Source organism: Schistocerca gregaria, chromosome X (assembly GCF_023897955.1).
Source record: "Schistocerca gregaria isolate iqSchGreg1 chromosome X, iqSchGreg1.2, whole genome shotgun sequence".
NCBI lineage: Eukaryota > Metazoa > Arthropoda > Insecta > Orthoptera > Acrididae > Schistocerca > Schistocerca gregaria.
This window is the reverse complement of record NC_064931.1, coordinates 343,622,218-343,648,806: the sequence shown is the minus strand read 5'-3', so window position 1 is coordinate 343,648,806 and position 26,589 is coordinate 343,622,218. Positions and strand designations below refer to the sequence as shown.

The 26,589-nt window shown below is 38.4% G+C and overlaps 1 protein-coding gene across 1 annotated transcript in view; it reads left to right on the top strand.

The window, feature by feature from the left end:
* The window catches only part of LOC126298271 (uncharacterized), a 325,333-nt gene that overhangs the window by 274,914 nt on the left and 23,830 nt on the right, over positions 1 to 26,589 (top strand). The window contains exon 11 of the mRNA XM_049989571.1: positions 14,351 to 14,476. Coding sequence (XP_049845528.1) covers positions 14,351 to 14,476 — 126 coding nt within the window. The remainder of the gene's footprint in view (positions 1 to 14,350; positions 14,477 to 26,589) is intronic.

Below are 26,589 nucleotides of genomic sequence, written 5' to 3'. Positions count from 1 at the left end.
AAATTTCAGACACTCGCAGGTGCTTCAATAAACTGCTACTGTTATCATCAGTTGTCAACTTAAACTACTTGTGTTCTCTTAATTTTTTTCAGAAATGTAGGCTTATCCTCATTGAAAACAATAGTTCTCTAATATCATTGTATGATTACATGAGAAACGGGTTATTTAAGAGAATTTTCGGATGCTTACAAAACTATATTTTCATAATTTACCAATAAAAGTGCTTTTGGATAACTTATATCCTAGCAAATTAGCGTTTTTGGTTCACAGTTACTGCAAAAGAATAGATGACCCTGAATTTCATAGTATATCAACCCAAAATAATGTGCATTTTTGAGAATTTTCGGAAGATATCCTTGTGTTGTACATAACCTAATTTGTAGTAGTCGTTTGTGATTTAGTTACTGTAGCAGATATTCTAACACACACATTTTTCCCTTAATAAGAAATATATATAATCTACGTTTATACCAAATTAACTCTATTTTCAAGTTTGATAATAACTACAACTAACCAACCTCAAAAAGTTTTAGGAAATTAGTAATTTTTACCACGCTTAAATTCTTTTAGGAAATTAGTAACTTTTTAGCTCAACAGATGTAAAAGACAATCAGCAGGCGTAATTTAAATTTATTTGTTCACTGTCCAGTAAAACATTGCACCAGCCAAAATGCAGCCCCACTGTGAATCATGTTTCTGGACATGGAATGAGTTGGTTCACATTTGTAAGCAACTGAAAATTGCCCTGACCACTGCCAAATGATGGGCAGCTGCTGCAGATCAGTGTGTTGGAAGAGGTTCCAGGAGCCATGCACCTCTAATACCACTACCAAAGGTACCCCTCAAGTACTGTCTACTCCTGTGGACCCCGTCTCCTCTGCAGAAAGTGTGAGATCTGTCATTATTCATCCACTTCACCGTGAGTAGCATGTCAATGGTAGATCCAGACACCCTGTATAGTTTGGATTGAGGGAAGACTCAGGGTGTTCACCAATTCCCATAACTAAGTAGTTCGAGGTGCTGTCTTCCACTTAAATGGACAAAATGGAACTCAGTTCTTCTGTCTTGCAGAAACCTGTTTCATCCACTGTTAAGATGAGATAAATTCAAGAGGATAGGTTCTATTTATCACTGGCAGCTCAAACATATGGCAATGGCAAGCAGATGTTGCTACCCCTTTGGGAAATGGCAGCAAGGGACAGAATAGGACACCAGGTGCACTGAGAGAGAGAGAGAGAGAGAGAGAGAGAGAGAGAGAGAGAGAGAGAGAGAGAGAGAGAGAGAGAGAGAGAGAGAGAGCGTGCGTATCACAATCGTAGTGGATCATTCGCAACAAACTGCCAGAGTTTGAAGCACTTCCGAAAAGCTCACATAATACTAGGTAAAGAAAGATAAGTGTGTATCAAAAGGCTTGCTAATGGAGAACGGAGGTGCTGTATTTGTCACTGTAGGCAAGAAACTTAAATCCTCTGAGATAGAAACTGAAGTTGCATGGGAGATTGTTTGGGCAAGGCTCATATCAGGGGTGGACATAAAATGCCAACTGGATCCTCCTATCCCCCACCAGTCTCATCTCCTGATGTAACCAAAAACCTTAGAGAAAACATCAATTGGCTTATATGTACTGGATCTAGTGGCAACAAATAGATATGACCTCTATAGGATGACCACAATGAAACTGGTATCTGTGACCATGACGTGATTGTGCTAATGATGATTACCAAAGTACAAGGGACAACTAAAACAAGTAGAAAGATACTTATGTTCAGTAAACTAGATAAAGTCAATGGTGTCATGTCTCAGTGAGGAACTACATACTTCAGCACAGTGCAGGAGCATGGAGAGGAACTCTGGCTTCAGTTTAAAAGAATAGTTGACCATATACTGGATAGATATTTATCCACTGGATAGATATTTATCCACTGGATAGATATTTATCCAGTGGAACAGTTAAAAATGGGAGGGAACCTTCATAGTATACAGTCACTGTAAAGAAACTTCTAAAGAAACAAAGATTACTGCATAATAAGTGTAAAACAAAGCATAGGACTACAGATAATAGAGATACTGAATGAAATGTGTTTGGCTATCAAGACAGCTATGCATGTAGCCTTCAGTGACAACTGTAGAACACATTCAGAGCTCAAACATGATGAGGTATTTTTAACAAAATAGCATCCTTCATGCCAGCCAGCATAGATTTCAAAAATGTTGATCATACGAAACCCAACCTGCACTATTCTTACATGACATAATGAAAGCTTTGAATCCATGTGGTTGGGTAGATACTGTACCCACACTTATTGTCAAAAGGTTGATTGTATGGGATATAACATTAAATTTGTGACTGGGTTGAGGACTTCCTGATAGGGAGGACACAGCATGTTATCTTGAGTGGAGAGTCATTGTCAGATGTAAGAGTAACTTCGGGTGTGCCCCAGGGACCCCCCTATGAACCATGGACCTTGCCGTTGGTGGGGAGGCTTGCGTGCCTCAGCGATACAGATGGCCGTACCGTAGGTGCAACCACAACGGAGGGGTATCTGTTGAGAGGCCAGACAAACATGTGGTTCCTGAAGAGGGGCAGCAGCCTTTTCAGTAGTTGCAGGGGCAACAGTCTGGATGATTGACTCATCTGGCCTTGCAACATTAACCAAAATGGCCTTGCTGTGCTGGTACTGCGAACGGCTGAAAGCAAGGGGAAACTACAGCCGTAATTTTTCCCGAGGACATGCAGCTTTACTGTATGATTAAATGATGATGGCATCCTCTTGGGTAAAATATTCCGGAGCTAAAATAGTCCCCCATTCGGATCTCCGGGCAGGGACTACTAAGGAGGATGTCGTTATCAGGAGGAAGAAAACTGGTGTTCTACGGATCGGAGCGTGGAATGTCAGATCCCTTAATCGGGCAGGTAGGTTAGAAAATTTAAAAAGGGAAATGGATAGGTTAAAGTTAGATATAGTGGGGATTAGTGAAGTTCGGTGGCAGGAGGAACAAGACTTCTGGTCAGGTGACTACAGGGTTATAAACACAAAATCAAATAGGGGTAATGCAGGAGTAGGTTTAATAATGAATAGGAAAATAGGAATGCCGGTAAGCTACTACAAACAGCATAGTGAACGCATTATTGTGGTCAAGATAGATACGAAGCCCACACCTACTACAGCAGTACAAGTTTATATGCCAACTAGCTCTGCAGATGATGAAGAAATTGAAGAAATGTACGATGAAATAAAAGAAATTGTTCAGATAGTGAAGGGAGACGAAAATTTAATAGTAATGGGTGACTGGAATTCGAGTGTAGGAAAAGGGAGAGAAGGAAACATAGTAGGTGAATATGGATTGGGGCTAAGAAATGAAAGAGGAAGCCGCCTAGTAGAATTTTGCACAGAGCACAACTTAATTATAGCTAACACTTGGTTTAAGAATCATGAAAGAAGGTTGTATACGTGGAAGAACCCTGGAGATACTAAAAGGTATCAAATAGATTATATAATGGTAAGACAGAGATTTAGGAACCAGGTTTTAAGTTGTAAGACATTCCCAGGGGCAGATGTGGACTCGGACCACAATCTATTGGTTATGACCTGTAGATTAAAGCTGAAGAAACTGCAAAAATTTGGGAAATTAAGGAGATGGGACCTGGATAAACTGAAAGAACCAGAGGTTGTACAGAGTTTCAGGGAAAGCATAAGGGGACAATTGACAGGAATAGGGGAAAGAAATACAGTAGAAGAAGAATGGGTAGCTCTGAGAGATGAAGTAGTGAAGGCAGCAGAGGATAAAGTAGGTAAAAAGACGAGGGCTGCTAGAAATCCTTGGGTAACAGAAGAAATATTGAATTTAATTGATGAAAGGAGAAAATATAAAAATGCAGTAAATGAAGCAGGCAAAAAGGAATACAGACGTCTCAAAAATGAGATCAACAGGAAGTGCAAAATGGCTAAACAGGGATGGCTAGAGGACAAATGTAAGGATGTAGAAGCTTATCTCACTAGGGGTAAGATAGATACTGCCTACAGGAAAATTAGAGAGACCTTTGGAGAGAAGAGAACCACGTGTATGAATATCAAGAGCACAGATGGCAACCCAGTTCTAAGCAAAGAAGGGAAGGCAGAAAGGTGGAAGGAGTATATAGAAGGTTTATACAAGGGTGATGTACTTGAGGACAATATTATGGAAATGGAAGAGGATGTAGATGAAGACGAAATGGGAGATACGATACTGCGTGAAGAATTTGACAGAGCACTGAAAGACCTGAGTCAAAACAAGGCCCCCGAAGTAGACAACATTCCATTAGAACTACTGACGGCCTTGGGACAGCCAGTCATGACAAAACTCTTCCAGCTGGTGAGCAAGATGTATGAGACAGGCGAAATACCCTCAGACTTCAAGAAGAATATAATAATTCCAATCCCAAAGAAAGCAGGTGCTGACAGATGTGAAAATTACCGAACTATCAGTTTAATAAGTCACAGCTGCAAAATACTAACGCGAATTCTTTACAGACGAATGGAAAAACTGATAGATGCGGACCTCGGGTAGGATCAGTTTGGATTCCGTCAAAATGTTGGAACACGTGAGGCAATACTGACCTTACGACTTATCTTAGAAGAAAGATTAAGAAAAGGCAAACTTACGTTTCTAGCATTTGTAGACTTAGAGAAAGCTTTTGACAATGTTGACTGGAATACTCTTTTTCAAATTCTAAAGGTGGCAGGGGTAAAATACAGGGAGCGAAAGGCTATTTACAATTTGTACAGAAACCAGATGGCCATCATAAAAGTCGAGGGGCATGAAAGGGAAGCAGTGGTTGGGAAAGCAGTGAGACTGGGTTGTAGCCTCTCCCCAATGTTATTCAATCTGTATATTGAGCAAGCAGTAAAGGAAACAAAAGAAAAATTTGGAGTAGGTATTAAAATTCATCGAGACGAAGTAAAAACTTTGAGGTTCGCCGATGACATTGTAATTCTGTCAGAGACGGCAAAGGACTTTAAAGAGCAGTTGAACGGAATGGACAGTGTCTTGAAAGGAGGATATAAGATGAACATCAAGAAAAGCAAAACGAGGATAATGGAATTTAGTCAAATTAAATCGGGTGATGGTGAGGGAATTAGATTAGGAAATGAGACACTTAAAGTAGTAAAGGAGTTTTGCTATTTAGGAAGTAAAATAACTGATGATGGTCGAAGTAGAGAGGATATAAAATGTAGACTGGCACTGGCAAGGAAAGCGTTTCTGGAGAAGAGAAATTTGTTAACATCGAATATAGATTTATGTATCAGGAAGTCGTTTCTGAAAGTATTTGTTTGGAGTGTAGCCATGTATGGAAGTGAAACATGGACGATAACTAGTTTGGACAAGAAGAGAGTAGAAGCTTTCGAAATGTGGTGCTACAGAAGAATACTGAAGATAAGGTGGATAGATCACGTAACTAATGAGGAGGTATTGAATAGGATTGGGGAGAAGAGAAGTTTGTGGCACAACTTGACTAGAAGAAGTGATAGATTGGTAGGACATGTTTTGAGGCATCAAGGGATCACAAATTTAGCGTTGGAGGGCAGCGTGGAGGGTAAAAATCGTAGAGGGAGACCGAGAGATGAGTACACTAAGCAGATTCAGAAGGATGTAGGTTGCAGTAGGTACTGGGAGATGAAGCAGCTTGCACAGCATAGAGTAGCATGGAGAGCTGCATCAAACAAGTCTCAGGACTGAAGACAACAACAACATGAAAGCTTTGAATCAATGTGGTTGGGTAGATACTGTACCCACACTTATTGTCAAAAGGTTGATCGTATGGGATATAACATTAAATTTGTGACTGGGTTGAGGACTTCCTGATAGGGAGGACACAGCATGTTATCTTGAGTGGAGAGTCATTGTCAGATGTAAGAGTAACTTCAGGTGTACCCCAGGGAAGAGTTTTAGGGTTGTTGTGTTAATGTTGTGTGTTGATGACCTTGCAGACAACATTAATGGTAAATTCAGACTTTTTGCAGATGATGCAGTTATCTATAATGAAGTACTCTATTAAAGAAACTGCATAAATATTCAGTCAGATCTTGATAAGCTTTCAAATTGGTGCAAATATTGGCAACTTGCTTTAAATATTCAGACATTTAAAATTGTGCACTTCACAAAATGGAAAAAAAAACAGTGTCCTATGATTATAATGTCAATGAGTCATAGTTGGAATTGGTCAAAATGTACAAATATATGGGTGTAACACTTTGTAGGGACATAAAATGGAATGATCACATAGGCTCAGTTTTTAAAGCAGATGTTATAGTTCAGTTTGTTTGTAGAACACTGGGGAAGTGCAATCAGTCAACAAAGATCATCATTTACAAAACATTTCATGTGGCTCATTCAAGAATACTGCTAAAGTGTATGGGCCCCATACCATATAGAACTAGCAGAGAGTATTGAACATATACAGAGAATGGCAGCACAAATGTTCACAGGTTTGTTTGGTGCATGGGAGATTATTACAGTGATACCAAAGAAACTGAACTGGCAGACTCTTGAAGACAGATGTAAATCATTCCAAGAAAGTCCAATAAGAAAGTTTCAAGAACCAGCTTCAAATGATCAGTCCAGGAATATATTACAACCTTCTAGAGATGGCTCACACAGGTAGGCATTATGAGGGAAAGATTACAGTAATTACTGCATGCACAGAGGCATTCAAACAAAGATTAATCCCATACTGCACACGAGAATGAAACAGGAAGAAACCCAATAACTGGTCCAAAGGGACATAACCTCTGCCATGTGCTTTGCAGTGGTTGCGGAGTAAGAACCACTTACCTATTGGGAGGTGGGGAGGGGGTGTTACTGTGATGTGTGAATTCACAGATTTTATTCATATAGCATTTGAGAATGAAAGCACTTAGTGACATTGAACAAACTTGGTATATGACTTCAAACCATTACAAAACTTTTTCTCTAACAACCCTCATAAAATGATGGAAGGAATAAAGTTTATCACTTACTAAATTTTCACTGTTCATGCAGTAAAGCTGCTGCACCAAGCATGTTGTTTTAATTTATTACCTCTGTGCTACTAACTGTGTTCAGGACGCACTTTGCAGGAAGCATTCACATGTACCACTGAACATACATGCAAAATAATACCACTGCAGGACACACACTTCAGCACATACACTCCTGGAAATGGAAAAAAGAACACATTGACACCGGTGTGTCAGACCCACCATACTTGCTCCGGACACTGCAAGAGGGCTGTACAAGCAATGATCACACGCACGGTACAGCGGACACACCAGGAACCGCGGTGTTGGCCGTCGAATGGCGCTAGCTGTGCAGCATTTGTGCACCGCCGCCGTCAGTGTCAGCCAGTTTGCCGTGGCATACGGAGCTCCATCGCAATCTTTAACACTGGTAGCATGCTGCGACAGCGTGGACGTGAACCGTATGTGCAGTTGACGGACTTTGAGCGAGGGTGTATAGTGGGCATGCGGGAGGCCGGGTGGACGTACCGCCGAATTGCTCAACACGTGGGGCGTGAGGTCTCCACAGTACATCGATGTTGTCGCCAGTGGTCAGCGGAAGGTGCACGTGCCCGTCGACCTGGGACCGGACCGCAGCGACGCACGGATGCACGCCAAGACCGTAGGATCCTATGCAGTGCTAAAGGGGACCGCACCGCCACTTCCCAGCAAATTAGGGACACTGTTGCTCCTGGGGTATCGGCGAGGACCATTCGCAACCGTCTCCATGAAGCTGGGCTATGGTCCCGCACACCGTTTGCCGTCTTCTGCTCACGCCCCAACATCGTGCAGCCCGCCTCCAGTGGTGTCGCGACAGGCGTGAATGGAGGGACGAATGGAGACTTGTCGTCTTCAGCGATGAGAGTCGCTTCTGCCTTGGTGCCAATGATGGTCGTATGCGTGTTTGGCGCCATGCAGGTGAGCGCCACAATCAGGACTGCATACGACCGAGGCACACAGGGCCAACACCCGGCATCATGGTGTGGGGAGCGATCTCCTACACTGGCCGTACACCTCTGGTGATCGTCGAGGGGACACTGAATAGTGCACGGTACATCCAAACCGTCATCGAACCCATCATTCTACCATTTCTAGACCGGCAAGGGAACTTGCTGTTCCAACAGGACAATGCACGTCCGCATGTACCCGTGCCACCCAACGTGCTCTAGAAGGTGTAAGTCAACTACCCTGGCCAGCAAGATCTCCGGATCTGTCCCCCATTGAGCATGTTTGGGACTGGATGAAGCAGCGTCTCACGCGGTCTGCACGTCCAGCATGAACGCTGGTCCAACTGAGGTGCCAGGTGGAAATGGCATGGCAAGCCGTTCCACAGGACTACATCCAGCATCTCTACGATCATCTCCATGGGAGAATAGCAGCCTGCATTGCTGCGAAAGGTGGATATACACTGTACTAGTGCCGACATTGTGCATGCTCTGTTGCCTGTGTCTATGTGCCTGTGGTTGTGTCAGTGTGATCATGTGATGTATCTGACCCCAGGAATGTGTCAATAAAGTTTCCCCTTCCTGGGACAATGAATTCACGGTGTTCTTATTTCAATTTCCAGGAGTGTATGTTGTTGTTAATACTAAGATGCGTCAAAACTGCCACATCATGCACGACTTCCAATTTATTATTACTTTAGTACTAACAGTATTTGTGACACACTTTGTGGACAGTATTCACCTATATTACTTACTAACTATACTCAGTGTATGACACACAGTTGAGGAGATAAGATGTCTCCTAAATACCTGGACGGATATCAACCAAACTTCGTGCACGTGTACATACTATCTGAAGAGAATTACTGAGAAGACCTTTTATTTTTCTCTCTTCATTTTCTTTGACTTGCTAACTGTGATGGTAGTTACATGCATCTGACTAACTATGTTGCTGCTAAACTATGCAAATTAGGGATGCCGGATCACTAAATTAACATGTACTGTGAGTTTTCCCTGCAGCTGTTAAAAAATGTCTTGCAGATATTAATAACTTTTTCAGGCTTCACTATATTTGTGTTATTTCCTCTTTTTTCTACATGAAATTCTGATCCCTTTGGTATTCCAGGGTTTTCTTTTAGTAGCCTGAGGAGTGTTACTTATGATTTTTGGAAATACAGCTTCAAAGGATGACATAAATTCATTGGAGAACAGGTTAAGCTTATTGTTAATATTTCTTTCCATTTATACGATACTCCAAAGAATCCACTGCCAGTAAAGAGTGAAGGTTTCTGTGGCATCATTATTGACTGATGTAACAGATTTAAAGGAATGTTCAGTTTCATCACACAGGTTGATGTCACTCACTGTAAGCAGGTGTCTTATGATCTCCTAGTTGATTGAGGATTTCGCTTCCAAGGGAACATTCCCAGGTGTAAATAAATGATCTGGTGAAACCTACTCCAAAAGGTAATGTGGAATGTTTGCTTTAGAGGGAATATCTTCAAAACCATGATACATAAAAAATTGTGTTGTATACAAAAGTTTAAATGTGATTGACATTCTTGAAAATTGTGTAACAAACTTTTGTAATTAATTTTGAAACATTAAAAATTTTGTTAGAATATAAAATAAAGCAGCTTTCATGATGCATACATCCATGTGTAATAAAGCTGGTTTCTGAAATACAGTTTTAGGAAAATAAGCTTGAGGCCTACGGTTTGCTGTCTCCAAGTTTTTCCAGCCTGAAATGCCATATATGCCCAATGGTTGTACTGGTCTTGTCTAGCCTTTTGGGATCACCAGAAAAACAAATTCCTTGTCCTTTGGTAAGATGTTTCACACCGATCACCTCAAGAATGTAGCAATATGGATTTTTCTCCCACACTGAGAAAGAAACCTTCTTTCAAATATCTTTCAACCTGGTCAAATATTAGTTAACCAGATTTTGATCCTTTCACAAGAACATTCAGGGACTTCAAAAACAGGTTCTTGATTTCTCAGTCCAGTCCCTTCCTTAGTTTGCTTTAAGATTGTCAAAACAGGCGTGGTCACTGTAAAAGGCGGCTTTGAGCATTGCGCCTGGGGACAAGGCACTTCATCTGGTGATCCCAAAAGATTTCATGGCACACGTACATTCATGGAGTATACAAGGCTCTTGCTGCTGGAAGAACATTGCAAAAACGTTTTCAGATCTAATTCTGCTGAATAATTGAGGTCAATCACCACTAAGGAATCAATATAATCAAGCTGCAGTCACTAGTGTATATAATAAATTGCCTTTGATAAGATAGTCCCACTTATAGAAATATCAGGGTACTTTGAGGATCACGCACCCCAATTTCAAATCCTGCTGAATTTTGTTTTATATTGTGTGCATGAAAAAGTTATATTTTAAGCCTTTCTTTACAGATTATAGTTATTGTAATGCTGTATCATAATAATGAATTTCATATTATTTTCATCTAACAAAATACATGCATTTGAAGTGGTGAACTAGAAACATAAAACATGAACATAAAATTTAAAATATCTTTTTAAAACAGAAAAAAATTAAAATAAATAATTAGAATAACAATGAATGCTTAAATAGTATAATTAGTATGCTGGAAATACTCGGACAGTACACTGTATAGGCCTACAGCTTATTTTCCAAAATTGGTATTTCAGAAACCAGCTTTATTACACTAGGATGTATGTGGCATGTGAAACCTCTTTAATTTGTTAAAAAAATGTTTCAACTTTTCAAAATTAATGATGGTGAGGTATTTTGCAAAATCTCAGATTATTACAAAAGTTGTTTACACAATTTTCAAGAATTTTGCTTACATTTAAATTTTTTTATAAAAACACATTTTTTATATATCATTGTTTTGAAGATATTTCCTCTTAACCTAATATGCAAAATTGCCTTTTGGGTGTGTTTTACCCTTAAAAGTGAAATCGGGGAAAAACAAAAAAATGTGTACTGCACTATTTAGACCCCTCTATGTACCTATCAGGGTTCATAAAGATCGTTTTGTTAAACCAGGGAATGTTCGCTTGTTAGTCATTCAGTTGTTGTTGCCTCTGTCAATGAATATAGTGCCAATTCAGCTCATGCAAGTACTTGCTACTTTAGTGGGAAAGTTAATCACTGAAATTAGGTTAAACATTCTCACCAGCTACTCAGGTTCCCCCCTATTGTCAGCCTTTATCAAAAAATTGATAATGAAATCATCCATTATAATGAAATCTTTGGTTCTGGAATACAGGTTGTTTGGCTATTATAGGCACAAAAAATGGGTGGGTAGAGGACAATGAAACCAGGAAATAATCCTAATAAACAGAGGTGCAGAAACCAATTGTTCCCCTGATAAGCCATATGCGCAAGTGTAGCCACGCCAGTGTTAAATCACTGTTAATGTAATGTCTACATTTATACTGCAGATTTACTGCTGGAATGTTACTGGTAGTTAGTTGAATACATTACTTTCATTGGTGTGAAGGGAAGAATGACCTTGAAGCAACCAGTCACAGCTGAAGTTTCGGTCTATGCCAGTAACGTGTGAGCAGCAAGGCTGCAGTGTACACATGACTTTACATTCCAGGTATCAGTTTGCACAGTGAACAATACAGTTCTTCAGGCACAACTTGCATAAGCTTTGCTATAGTAGACTATACCTCTTCAGGGGCTGAAACCAACTTGTTCATTGTAAAGGAGGTTGTACTTATTTACGTAATTCATTAGATTATTTTTCATTATTGTTTCTACTATTTTAGAAATGAGACAATATTGAAATTGGTTTCTTAGTCTTTTGAATTTTCCTCTAACATTTTGAGCATAGGTAATATTTCAGCTTTCTTAGGCATTTGGGGAAGTAGCCAGAATTGCATGATTAAATAATTATGTTAGCAACTCTTTTATGGTATTTATGAGTTCTTGAAAGACATAAGCTGGGATTTCATGTAGACCTGGCAGTTTCTTATTTTTTTTAATTGGTGCACTGCATAGCACCTCTTACTTAGCTGTTGGCAGGAGCACAATTAAGTTTGTTTGCTGGTTCCTGTGAATCCAGTTGTTTTATCCCTAATATTTGTCATCTCCCACTTGATAGTGTTCCGAGGTCCTTTTTTTTAGTTTTCTGCCTTCAGTAATATTTTTTTGATTGTCAGCTTCTTTGCAGCTGTACCTTTCTGTATTTTTCACAAAACTGCAAAAAAGTTGGATCATTTTTTTCCCTTGATTGATGCCAGTTGCCTAATAGTTCAAGGAGATTTTTGGTACCTTGTCATTCTTAATTTCTTTTTGAAGTTCCAGGGAATACAGTTTTTTTAATTAATCTTCAAATTGTAAGTAAAATAGTGCCATGAATCTATTAGGAATTTTATTGTTTATTTAGTTTGGCCAGGCAGTTTACAAGTGGAGGTATGCCCAAACTGCACAGTATATGCAGGAAGGTATCACAGACATTAGCTGACTTCATTGTATTGATATTAAATCACAACAGATATTTCTTTTATTTCTGGGCTAGATACTGTGCCTAGTCTCTGAGTTTTGAGAAAGCTGTCTATCACCCCATTAGCAGATCGGTACATACAAAATACCATTAATTTTTCTTTCATATTATGTTCTGTTACCTCTACAGTTGATAATTCAAAATTTTCAACTTCACTTGATATAATGAGGTCATTTCTACCTTTAAATGGAATTCTGTCTCTACATTAATGTTCCAACCTCTACCTTTTGTGCATGTTTTACTGCAGGAACAGACCTGCTCCTGTGAGCTGTATGTTCAGTTTCACTTTGTTTGCACTAGTGTTCAGTAATACATAACATTAAACTGTCCAATGTTTGCATTCTACTTTCAGTAGTAGAACTTAATTTTTCAGGGATTTAATATTTTGGGGAAAGACTGTTAAACATATGGCTCCACTTATCGTGGTGGTCATCTCTTCTTCATGCCAAAGATTAGTGTGTCATTCAGATGAGGTGGAGACACATTTTTTTGCTTGTGTGTTACACTAACATTTCAGATACTGCGATTTCAGTTTCGCCTGTTGTTATTACCATTTCTTCTCTTGTTGGTGTAGCTCCTGTGTCTTTCTCTGTTGTTGTTGTTGTTGTTGTTGTTGTTGTTGCTGCTGCTGCTGTTAATGTGTGTGCTGTTACAGTTTAGTCTACCTTTGTAGACATTACTTCAGAGTTACGCACTGCTGCAGCAGCTGCTTTCCTTCGTAGTTGTTACTTCATATGCTAGTGCTTCTGCAGCTTCTTGATAAGGTCATAGTCAATGGTTTTCCAAAACTATGTTGACCTTAGTTGTGCATAATGCTGTGCAAGACTCTTTCTTGTTGGAAGAACAGTTGTGTCATAGCTATTATTTATATTCAGACACACTTTAAACCTCTATCTGAGTAGTGATTTGTCCCTTCTATGCAAATTCGTGCCATATATTGCTAAGTGGTTTCTGTCTGGATCATCAGTGGAGTGGACTGACAGATTTTCTGTAGATTCTGTTGGCTTTTGGTATTCCTTTGTTCACAAAAGGTGATTCATTAAGGTCATGCCTGTGTGGTATGACTGTAATTATTGCCTTTTCATCGCCTGCTGTACACAGTGTCTCTCTTCAGATACTAGCTGCTGTTTTAAGTTAGTTTCTATACATATAGTTCATGTTAGAGAGTATCACAATATATTCTTTTCACAACACACAACTTTTGTTTCTTACAATCCTTCAGAATTTCCTGCACCCCCTTCCCTCTCATAAAAGTTTCACAGCATTTGCTATATTCAAATGTAGCTGGTAGTGTAAACTTTCTGCAATTTTTCTGCTGTGATGAGTGTGTATCAGGTGGCTTCATTCAATTCGGAAGACAGACAATTTGTATATAAAACTTTTTTTGGGCAGCCCTGAAACTATCTGGGAGATGAGGACAAACTACTTTATAGCATATTGCCAAAAGTTACGTATGCAGTCAAATCATTCAGTTAAACATAAATAAAAATTCCTTAAACTTCAGAGCGTCTGAAGTTTACATTAAATGTGTTGTCTATAAACTCAACTAAGAAAAGATTATGTATGAGGGATTAAAAGTGCAAAGAAAAAAAATCAAATGATGATATTGCTAACCGTGATGAATTACATGGACTAGAAATATTGCAATGATTTTGTTGTTGTTGTCTCTCTCTCTCTCTCTCTCTCTCTCTCTCTCTCTCTCTCTCTCTCTCTCTCTCTCTCTCTCTTTCTAGATCATATTAAATATTATGATTTGAAACATACATAAGATTTAAATTAGTGCACATGTATTTGTGCTGCTGTATGCCAAGGACATACAGATTTATATTGACTACTTATTTTACTTATTTCTGTTAAGGAATAATGTTTGTGCAATACACGAATGTTCTTTCAGGATGAGAGAAATAGAGAGAGGTTAACCTTGACAGAAGAGGAACAGTTCCTTAGGGACATGGAATTGGCTCGTCAGTTATCCCTCCAGGAAAACTGGAGACGTGTTGCGGATGATGGAGATTCATCTGTAAGTAAATATAAACATGCAATATATGTACATTCTCCACAAGCCTGATCCTTTACTAAAACATATGTTGGGGGTGGGGGACAGTAAGATCATGGTGCAATCGTCTCCAAATTCCAGTTCTCTAAATTATACTGTTTCTCGAAAAGTGTGTTATCTTCCCTCTGCAGTCAGGCATTAGATATTACACACTTATGCCAGCAGATATCCAATCCTCAAAACTCTATAGCTTGTAGCTCTCACTGTGATGCGTTTTTAATCTTGTCTAAGCTCTAAAACGATAACTGTATGATTTATTATTGGGAACAGGAGAAAGTTGCATGGACCATGTCTGGCATCATTACAGTATTGTTTTTGACCAACAATTCATGACCAAGCTTAGTGTGAGCAGGTGTGTGACATTTTGAAAAATTCAGTTCTATTTTGCCACAAATATATCTATCTTTTTAATATGTAAATAGTAAGTCTTATTAATTCTCAACCCCTATGGCAAGAACTAATGTGACATTATATATTTAAAATCAAAGAATGCAAGAAGCATAACCCCCCTTCACATCTGATCACCCTTTTCAAAGCTCCCCTGCCACCTCCCCCCGACTCTCCCCTCTCATGATTCAAAATGTTACCGCGTGGATGATTAACATCATACTCAAAAATCTGTTTTTGTTTTTTCCCCTCCCCTTCATCACCTCTTTTTCATCACCTGTTAAATCACATTTCATTTGTCCTGAATTGTTGTTGATTTCATTTAATGATGTCAAAGCAATTTCCATTCACTGCTTTTTTTTTTGTTCAAAATCCCAAAATTCTGGAATAAATTTTGCTCTTTCACATTTAATACGAAAAAGTGTGAAAGAGATCATGGCAAGCACAAATTGGTATGCCAATACCACCAGTGACATCTATGACTGTGATTCAGCTGTTTTTCATCATTACTACTTTCATTTTTCCATGGTTTCATTGGTTGATAATGTTTTATGGCATAAAAGACACTAACAATCTTAATCATCAACACAGTTGTCTTCAAAATGATCATAACACTCACATTCTTGTCTTATTTGTGGGAGACTATTTATTTATTTATTTATTTATTCGTTCATCTGGGAATTACATTAAAATGATGCAGAATTTCTCAACAAAATACAGTGTAAAATATAGCACAAAATATTCATACATAGATACATACTGAATATATAAGTATACTTTTATGAGGATAGGACAGGTGATCTCCTGTGGGCTCGATGAAGGGACAATCCTGGTATTTGCCTGAAATAATTTCAGAAAACCATGGAAAACCTAAAAGAAAATGGCCAGACAAACTGTGTCCTTTCAAATATGAGGTCAGTGTCTTAACAGCTGCACAGCTTCATGTCCTCCTTCCTTAGTCCACTTAAAAAACTAAGTCTGCAAACCCCCGCCCCCCCCCCCCCCCTTTTGCCCCTATGATTTAGATGCTGAGTCCATGAGAATAACAAGACATTACTATCATGCACTATAGATCTTGGCATATCATTTTCACGTGAAAACATTAGGTGTGATTATGTATTGAAGAAACATTCTGTACTCTGAATATCCTAAGTAATCTTTAACTGTGTAGTATGTTTTACTTAAGATGAATGTTTTAGCTACCTTTTTTAACAAATGTGTTTTAGTCATCTTTTCCATCACCTTGAGCAATTTATTATACAACTTTATTCCCTGATAGAAAATGCTATTTTTCAGTTGTTTTATTTTTCCTTCATAGATGTGACTCCAAACTGGTTCTTGTTTCATTGTCATATGTACTAGAAGCATTAGTGAAATATTTACTATTTTTCCTGATATGCGCAATTGATTGGTAGATGCACTCACTTTGTGCAGTAAGGATACCCATTTTTAAACAGTTTTTACAATCAACTCAACTACTATTTCTAATCATTCATTTATGGTTATTTTCTGCATTTTAAAAGTTTTATCCTTGTTCTGTACATTTGATATACAGAAATGAATCCCGTAGCTATTAATTGAGCGCACATCGGAATAATATGTCGCAAGAAGACACTGGTTGTTACAAACTGATGGTAGACATTCTTTTTGGTAAATTTTTGCGAGTTCATTTCATGTTGCTTGGCAATTAATATTCATCCCTAAAACATTGTGTTTGTATCAGACTGTATAGATTTATTAGCTATGTCTGATGCGACAGAATTGGATTCGCTCTTCATGCTCAAGTGCATACTGTTCTTATTTATGATCAGTGATGATTTAATATGTACTGCCCAATTGTAAACACCCTTTATTTGCTTCCTCTAATAGGAGTCCTGGTGTGTCCTCAGTGACTACAGTGCTGCTGTCATCAGCAAAGAAGACTTTTTCCTCCATATCTGACATTGTCTGGAAAGTCACTGATATAAAGGATGTACTAAGAGGAATGGTCAATATTCAGGAATACAACAGGAATAGTCTTCAGAAGCAAAAATGTCAGGTAAACATGAACTCTAAAATGTATACCTTAATAGCTATGAGCACTTCTTCTGTAGAAAAATGTTTTTTTTTTCACAATGGTGAAGATGGAAAAAGTGCTCATAGCTCCTAAGGTATGCATTTTACAGCCAATGTTTACTAGACATTTTTACTTCAAATGATCATTCCTGTCATATCCCTGAATATTGACCCTTCCTTGAGGGACATACTTTATATTAAGAACAGAACTGGACCCAATACACTGCCCTAAGGAATAACTGCGTTAATGTGATTCCTGCTGTTTTTTACTTTTTGTACTAACAATTTATCATCAGCATTTGTGTGAACTCTCCCTACTTTCTGCATCCAAATTTTCAAGTAAAACTATAACCACTTATTTGCTATTTCTTTTACATCTACTGCTTCTATCTTGTTAAGTAATATCCTAGGGTCAACACTCTCAAAAGCCTTGGAAAAGTCGAAAAGTATACCTGTATTGTAATCATCGTTGTGAGGATATTTGAATACCGCTTTGGAAACAAAACTCTGCTTTATTAAAAATGATGTCTTTAGTTATATAATTCATTACATCATCCTTCATAAGTGATTTGAAATACTTGCTACAGTACCTTCCTTTAATAAGGGCACAACTTGTGTCTGCTTTAGGTACTCTGGAAAAATATCTCAGTTGAAGGACTCATTTATTACTTTGTTAATTAGGCTTTCATTCTGCATATGCACACCTTTGGAACAGAGACTGGAACCTTATCTCTGCCTATTGACCTTTTTTCTACATTGGCTTTGTGACTTAGTGCTGTTCTGGGGAAACTTCATTGTGCTTGCTGCGTAAGCCATTGTAGGTGCTACATGTATTTTAGGAAAATTTTATTGCAGCTTCTATGCACTACCAGAGGAACAGTAATTTACAAAATTTGCCAATACCTAATGAGATTTTATTATTTTAACCTCATCTTTGAAGTGTAAGTTGTTACACTTATCTGAGTTCTCACATTTCCAGTTGCAGGATTTATGAAACCCAATACTACTTGGCTTTCATTTTCTGCATTATATACTGTTTGATCATTGATAGATTTTTTTTTCAGTTAGCAATATCCTCCTGTATATGTTTTATATCTGTGACAGTACTCTGGGAACCATGGTTTATTGTAGTGTTTCAGTAAAATATTGAGAAATTTAAGTGTATTGGAGGACTTTCTTATACCCACAATTATCCAACTCCTTAGCTGCTGCTGTTGAAATACCTACTTTTTGGAAATGTCTCCTCAAAAATCAGTTTAAGCGATCTGCAGAATTTAGAGAATTTGGCCTCTACTTTGTTTCCTGTATAAACTTCTTCCCAAGTTTTATTTGCCAATGGCTTAGAAAAATTGTGTATTTTATGTACTGATCAGATCCGTAGTTGAGTCAGTTCTACCAACCTTGTCTTCACCTTTATTATCCGATGGTAATGATCAGAAAGACAAAGATCTCTTATAAATACTTCACTATTTCCCTGCCAGTATCTAGAAGTACACAATCTAAGACTGACACTGAACTTTTTGATACCCTAGTAAGTGTTTACCATTTGTGGCATAGCAGAAGTGCTCAAAATACTTAGGAAGATTCTGCTAATTTAACCCTTAACTTCTGTATTAGCTCTCATGTCTCAACATACTATTACATTAGTAAAAAAATTGTGATTTCAGTCATCTGTATTAATTTATTACGCAATCAGTTTGTCATTAACAGACCATCTTCAAGTGTCTACATACAATGAAAAATCATATGATGATACAATAAGTCATTACAAAAAAAATTATGTATATAGCACTCACTATTCATAATGTATTGAGAACTTAAAATGTGAAATCATAGTCAGACAACTCGCAATCCGTATCAGCCATCGTGGCATAAGATAATCTCTCCAGTTGACAATAATATAGTGTCCATTAGTCTGTGGCAAAAACATTTTATAGTAATCATGTAACATTTGATTCTCACAATGGAAACTCCCCATTGCACCCCTCTTAGATTTAGTGGTAAGATGGCTCTATGGATAGCCCATCAAACACTGAATACAGATCAAGCGTGAAAATGGAGGTCTACTGAACTGTAAAAAAGAAGAAAAATTGGAACAGTGAATGGCCCAAGCTCAAGATCTGCAACATCTGCTGAATATGTATAGCCACCGTGCCATTGTTCTGTAGTCATGGTTTTGGACTGCAAAGGAGGAGATCTGTGTTCTAATTATCTCATGCCCCCACCCACTCCCCCCCCCCCCCCCCCCCCTACCCCACAAAATTATGAACTGTCCATCAGGTCATTGACAAGTCTGTTTGGTGTATTCAAATTTGTGTCTGTGTCATGGTGTAAAATCCGTTTGTAACAGTAAGGTATAAGGAAGGGACTTCCAGATGTATGTACCTCCTATTTGTTACACACAAGTACCACATTGAGTCTTGCATTCCAATTTGGAAGTTTTGACTCTGAAATTCCTTTGTTGTAACATAGTTCACATCCATTTTTAGTTTGTTTTATTTTCTGTGAGAGGTCAATGCTGCATCTCACCTGCTCTCACTATTCATCACAATTACTTGCGACGGTAATATATTTGTGGCGTAGAGGGCCATAAATATCGATATTTGTTCAGTGCGTAAGTGTGCTATCTTTGAGGAGATGGCTTTGGGGGGCAGGATGTTGGACGCTAACGGGGCAGTTAGCCTCAGGACTTGCATCTGTGTAGAAGCTAAGTGTGAATAAATCTGTATTTGAGAGAATTCTAGTTGTTTACCTACAACTATTCGATATTCCCTCATATTCTTATCATGTGACTCGTAGTCTATAACTAATGTATAGCATGGCAATTGCCAAGATTATGGGAGGAGAACACACACATCAGTGACTGGATGGAAAATGCATAAATTTGTAAAATAAAAGGGGATACAAGGGAGATTTGAACACACATCTTCTGTGCCATGGGCCAACACAGTGACATCACAACTGCAACACGGCAGCTATAAAATTTCACTTCATGTTGCAGATCTTGAGCTTGGACCATTCACTGTTCTGATTTTGCTTCTTTTTTCACCATTCAGTCCACCTTCTTCCTGTTTTTATGTTTGATCAGTTTTCAGTTTTTGATGGGCTATCTACTGGGCCATTTTACCATTAAATCAGAGGGGGGTGGGGGGGGGAGTAGGGTGGAGGGGGGCTGCAAAGAGGAGTTTTCCTTGTCTGTAGCAAATGTCAAGTGTTAGGCTGTTACGAAGAGAGTATAATGCATAACCAAAGAGTGGTCTGTAATTTTAAATCACAGATACTACTCAACGTGGAGTATGTTAATATCATTGAATCAGTAACAAAGTAAAGAGGAGAATGAAGACAAAAAATACCTTGCATATGACCTATTGTAATAGTAAATTACAAAGTGGGAGTATAGTAAATTACAAAATGTTGAAGTGGAATGAACATCACCATCTTGACAACCAATAACCTTAAGTAAACAACTTACAAAGCATCATGTTATCAGTCTTACTTCATCTATATAAAACACAGTCAGTAGTAGCTTAATAGTGATCTGTGTAGCCTAAAATAGAGTTAAACATCTGAGGAGAAAGACATTTGAATAGCCATGTACGGAAAGTGAACCTAGCATATGAATGTACAGATCTTGTAAAATCAACGTGTATTCAGTCTATTAGTATAAAATATAAAAATAGCACTACTGTAAATTTTGAGCAGCCCTCTTAGATTGTTGGCAGCTGATGTTGTCATTTGCTGCCCAGTAAAGTCATCAGCAGATAAAAACAAATTAGAAAAGGTATTTATAGATTCAAGAAGTGGCTGTTAACTCTGTATAAGGAAAGATGTGAGGTCATCCAAATAGTACTAAACGAAGTTGTTAAATTTTGGTTACATAATAAATCACACAAATCTAAATACTGTGAATTGAACTAGATAATTAGGGATTGCAGTTATGGACAACTTGAACTAAAACAGTAACATAGATAATTTTGTATGGAAAGTGAACCAAACGTGGTGTTTTATTGCCAGAACACTTAGAAGATGCAACAGCTCTACTAAAAAGATGGCCTATGTTAGGCTTGCCTATCCATCCTCCTCTTGCGCATGGGTGCACTGTGTGGGATCCACTTCAGATGGGACTGATGAAAGTCATTGAAAAAATACAGAGGAAGACAGCTCATTTTGTATTATTGGGAAATAGGGGAGTGTGTGTCATGGATATAATAGGTGAATTTGGGTGACAACCATTCAAATTAAGGTGTTTCTTGTTGCAGCTAGATCTTTTCATGAAATTTCAATCACCAACTTTCTCCTCCCAATATGAAAAAAAAATATTTGTTGATGCCAGCCTACATAGGAGGAAATGATCACTGTAATAAGTATGAAACTATACTTTAGATGAGGGTTAGATGAAACCTCTGCCAGACACTAAGTGTAGGCTATATAGATATACAGGGTGTTACAAAAAGGTACGGCCAGACTTTCAGGAAACATTCCTCACACACAAATAAAGAAAAGATGTTATGTGGACATGTGTCCGGAAACGCTTAATTTCCATGTTGGAGCTCATTTTAGTTTCGTCAGTATGTACTGCACTTCCTCGATTCACCACCAGTTGGCCCAATTGAAGGAAGGTAATGTTGACTTCGGTGCTTGTGTTGACATGCGACTCATTGCTCTACAGTACTAGCATCAAGCACATCAGTACGTAGCATCAACAGGTTAGTGTTCATCACGAACGTGGTTTTGCAGTCAGTGCAATGTTTACAAATGCGGAGTTGGCAGATGCCCATTTGATGTATGGATTAGCACAGGGCAATAGCCGTGGTGCGGTATGTTTGTATCGAGAGAGATTTCCAGAATGAAGGTGTCCCAACAGGAAGACGTTCGAAGCAATTGATCGGTGTCTTAGGGAGCACAGAACAAACCAGCCTAAGACTCAGGACTGGGGAAGATCTAGAATGGCGAGGACACCTGCAATGGACAAGGCAATTCTTCATGCAGTTGACGATAACCCTGATGTCAGCATCAGAGAAGTTGCTGCTGTACAAGGTATTGTTGACCAGGTCACTGTATGGAGAGTGTTACGTAGAACCAGTTGTTTCCGTACCATGTACAGCACGTGCAGGCACTATCAGTAGCTGATATGCCTCCACGGGTACACTTCTGCGAATAGTTCATCCAACAATGTGTCAATCCTCCTTTCAGTGCAAATGTTCTCTTTACGGATGAGGCTTCATTCTAATGTGATCAAATTTTAAATTTTCATAGTCAACATGTGTGGGCTGACGAGAATCCGCATGCAATTGGGCAGGCATTGTTGGTGATGTCTTGATTGGGCCCCCTATTCTCAGTGGAGCACGTTACCATGATTTCATACGGGATACTCTACCTGTGCTGCTAGAACATGTGCCTTTACAAGTACGACACAACATGTGGTTCATGCACGATGGAGCTCCTGCACATTTGACTAAGTGTTCATACGCTTCTCAACAATGGATTCAGTGACCGATGGATTGGTAGAGGCGGACCAATTCTATGGCCTCCACGCTCTCCTGACCTCAACCCTCTTGACTTTCATTTATGGGGGCATTTGAAAGCTCTTGTCTACGCAACCCCGGTACCAAATGTAGACACTCTTCGTGCTTGTATTGTGGACGGCTGTGATACAATACGCCATTCACCAGGGCTGCATCAGCACATCAGGGATTCCATGCAATGGAGGGTGGATGCATGTATCCCTCACTAACGGAGGACATTTTGAACAGTTCCTGTAACAAAGTGTTTGAAGTCACGCTGGTACGTTCTGTTGCTGTGTGTTTCCATTCCATGATTAATGTGATTTGAAGAGAAGTAATAAAATGAGCTCTAACATGGAAAGTAATTGTTTCCGGACACATGTCCGCATAACTTATTTTCTTTCTTTGTGTGTAGGGAATGTTTCCTGAATGTTTGGCCATACCTTTTTGTAACACCCTGTATAACAATGAGTGGTAGCTACTTCTGCATCACTCAGCATTGCTAATACAGGCATAATTGAAATGGTTGAAATGTGAAAACAAAGTGAAAAAGTATCGTAGGGTTTTCATTAAAATACCATCATTATAAATGATGCATTAAATGCCTAATTCATGCTTAGTCTAAAAAAAATATTGTGTGGTATCAGTTGGATGAAGTATATGTGGATTTGTAGTGCAAACAGTTATCAGGGTAAAAACAAATAGAAAGTAACGTTACCTTCCTTACTGTCTCATCATCTATGTTATGATACCAACTTAAAACAAAATGTTTGTGAGCAGAGGCCTGTAATGTTTTAAGAATATCACAGTTCAAACTGAGATATGAGTATCAGTAAGAAGGGCACAAGGAATGATGGTGCATAAATATATACATACTTAATAAAGTACATCTCAATACTTACTTCAGATAACATACAATTAAGAATCTCTTAAGTGTGAAATTGAATAACCCTTTATTGGAAGTGACAGAACATCTAATTATGAGCGTTAACAATAAATCTATAAGTTGAAAATTTAGTACCATGTAATGTGAGTATATGGTGACAATACACTTAGGTGACAAAAGTAATTGAGTAGCGATATGCACATATACAGATGTCAGTAGTATCAATAGAAAGGCAGTGGATTGGCAGAGCTGTAATTTGTACTCAGATGATTCATGTGTAAAGGTCCCTGACATGATTATGTCCACACAATGGGAATTAAGACTTTGAACACAAGAGTGGTAGTTTGAGTTAGATGCATGTTTATGTACAGTTTCAGAAATAATTATGGAATTCAGTATTCTCCAATTTGCAGTGTCAAGAGTGTGCTGAGAATACCAAATTTCAGGCATTTCCTCTCACCACAGTCAAGGCAGTGGCCAACGGATGTCACTTAGTGACATAGAGCAATGGCCACTGGATAGAGCTGTCAGTGTGAAGAGACAAGCAATACTGTGAGGGAGACTGCGGAACTTAATGTGGAACATAGAACAAACTTGTCCATTAGGACAGTGCAGTGAAATTTGGTGTTAACGGCCTATGGCAGCAGATGACCTATGCAAGTGCCTTTGCTAACAGCATGTCAGCATGTGTAGTGCCTCTGCTGGGCTCATGACCTTATTGACTGGACCCTAGACAACTGGGAAATGAGGGCCTGGTCAGATGAGTCCAGATTTCAGTTGATATGAGCTGATGGTAGGGTTAGTGTGGCACAGAGCCCATGAAGCCATGGACCCAAGTTGTCAACAAGGCACTGTGCATAGTGGTGGCGGCTCCATAATTATGTGGGCTTTGTTTACATAGAATGGACTGGATCCTCTGGTCCAACTGAACCAACCATTAACTGAAAATGATTGTTTGGGTGCTTGGAGATCATTTGCAGCCATTTTCATAAACAATGTTGTCTTGTCACTGGGCCACAGTTGTTTGCAATTGATTTGAAAAACATGGAAGACACTTCAGTTGAATGATTTGGCCACCCAGATTTCCTGACATGAATCCCATTGAATATTTAAGAGACATAATTGAGAGGTCACTTAATGCACAACATCCTGCATCAGCAACACTTTCACAGTTGTGGGCAGCTAGAGATGCAGCATGGCTCAATATTTCTGCAGGGGAGTTCTAACAACCTGCTGAGTCCATTCGAGATAGAGTTGCTGCACTATTCCAGCCGACAGGAGATCCAACATTATATTATGAGGTATCCAATGACTTTTAGCATCTCAGTGTATATCATATGGCCCACTTGTATGGGTATATTCTCCTCATATCATAACATTATTTCTGAGAACTGTTAAAGCCTGATCAACAATTTCCAGAACAGATTCACTGCTATTTCTGCCTGGCAAAAATCCATCCTCATTGTTTCCAAGGAGATCATGCTTTTCAAAATAATAGCTCAATTGAATATTGACTCAGGGAGTTGTTTATCACCCTTTTTGAATACAGGGATAACTTTTGAGATTCTGAACGAATCCAGAAAAACTCCATACTGTAAACATTTATTAAAAATAAAACTTGGTGGCTTACTTATGAGTGAACTATTAGTTCAACAACATACTTAGACATCCGATAGCAGTCCATACTTTCAGAATTACATAATTTGGAAACAGTTTTACAAACGTTTATCAGGTGTGATTTTATCCCAATGAATTAAGGCCCTTCAGACAGCTGGGAACGAAGCTGGTTCCTTACAGATGCGTCAGTGTCCTTAATTTTGTCAGAGTTCTCCGATTGAAGTAACAAAGTAGCCATTCAATTCTCCTGGACCAAGCAGATTTTGACATACGTGGCTGGAAGAATGATCTTGTTTGATAATTTCCCATGCTGCCTTACACTTACTTGGAACACCTTCTATGTATCTTTTGCTGCTGTTTGGCTTGTATAAGCTTAGTTTTGTAATACTTTTTACTTCTATTGTAAGCATTGTAATCCAGAGCCCTCAGTTAAGCCCTTCGATTATCCTAACTTCTATGTATTTGATTCAGTATGAGCATGTTTTCTCTAATTCTCTCTCTCTCTCTCTCTCTCTCTCCTTTTTTTTCACATTCTTTAACTTGTCAAAAAGTAACCTAATGTGCAGCTCTCTGTGACCTCTTACCCTTGCCGCACTATTCATTTTAATAAAGTGGTTGCTTATGATTAAGTGTTAAAAACAACAGAAGATGCTCTGCAAATACTCCACTGGCTAGGCAAGCCACATGTGATAGTGTATATTAACAATAATAATGTCTAGACATGCATCATTATGAGTAGGACACATGATCATGCAGTTTAAGTTTAAAGATCTTAAAAACAACAACAACACATTCCAGAGCATCACTGCTTAGATCTTCCATTTCAATATTAAAATCTTCGTGGATAACAACCTTCATTTTCAGCTTAAAAAGTTTCTTAGCCACTAATTGAAATTGTTCAAAAAACTCATTTATATATCTATTTGGGGACCTACGCAAGCTCATTATTATTATATTTTCTTCAACCAGTCTTCCACAACTAAACTTAGTATTTGCTTCTGAAGAATATGGCATGATGTTTAATTTTGTTAATTTTACACCATGATTTATGTAAATTCCAGCATCACCATTTTTTCTGTTTTTCCTACACATTATGTCGGCTCTTGGATAACAAAACTCTCAATTTGATTTTCTGTTGCCCAGTTTTCTGAAACATGTATCACCTCTACATCCTTAATGTTAAAAAAAATGTTCAAATCCTAACACTTCATTTCTTGTACAACATAGACTTTCAGCAGAGTAAATATTTAATCACAATTTTCTTTCTCAAGAGAGCACTCATTTGCATGTGACATATCCAAATTACACACACTATAATCGTCTAAATTGGAAATGCTGGGCTGTTTACGTCTGCTAAAATAGAATTTTCATCATTGATCTTGGTTGTGACGGACGCCACTACTGGCACTGTTACATCATGCTGCAGGCTAAATTCTAGACATACATCACTTTTCCTTTTCAAAGGTATAACTTTCTTAATCCACTGGTGCACATTTGATTTCATATGAACTATATCTGAGGTCTTACAACTAACAAAAGCCTTTCCCAGATTGATGATTTGTAAACCATGTGCTCTATGAAATTTTCCTTAATGTGCATATATCAACATACGTTGCATTTTTATGAAG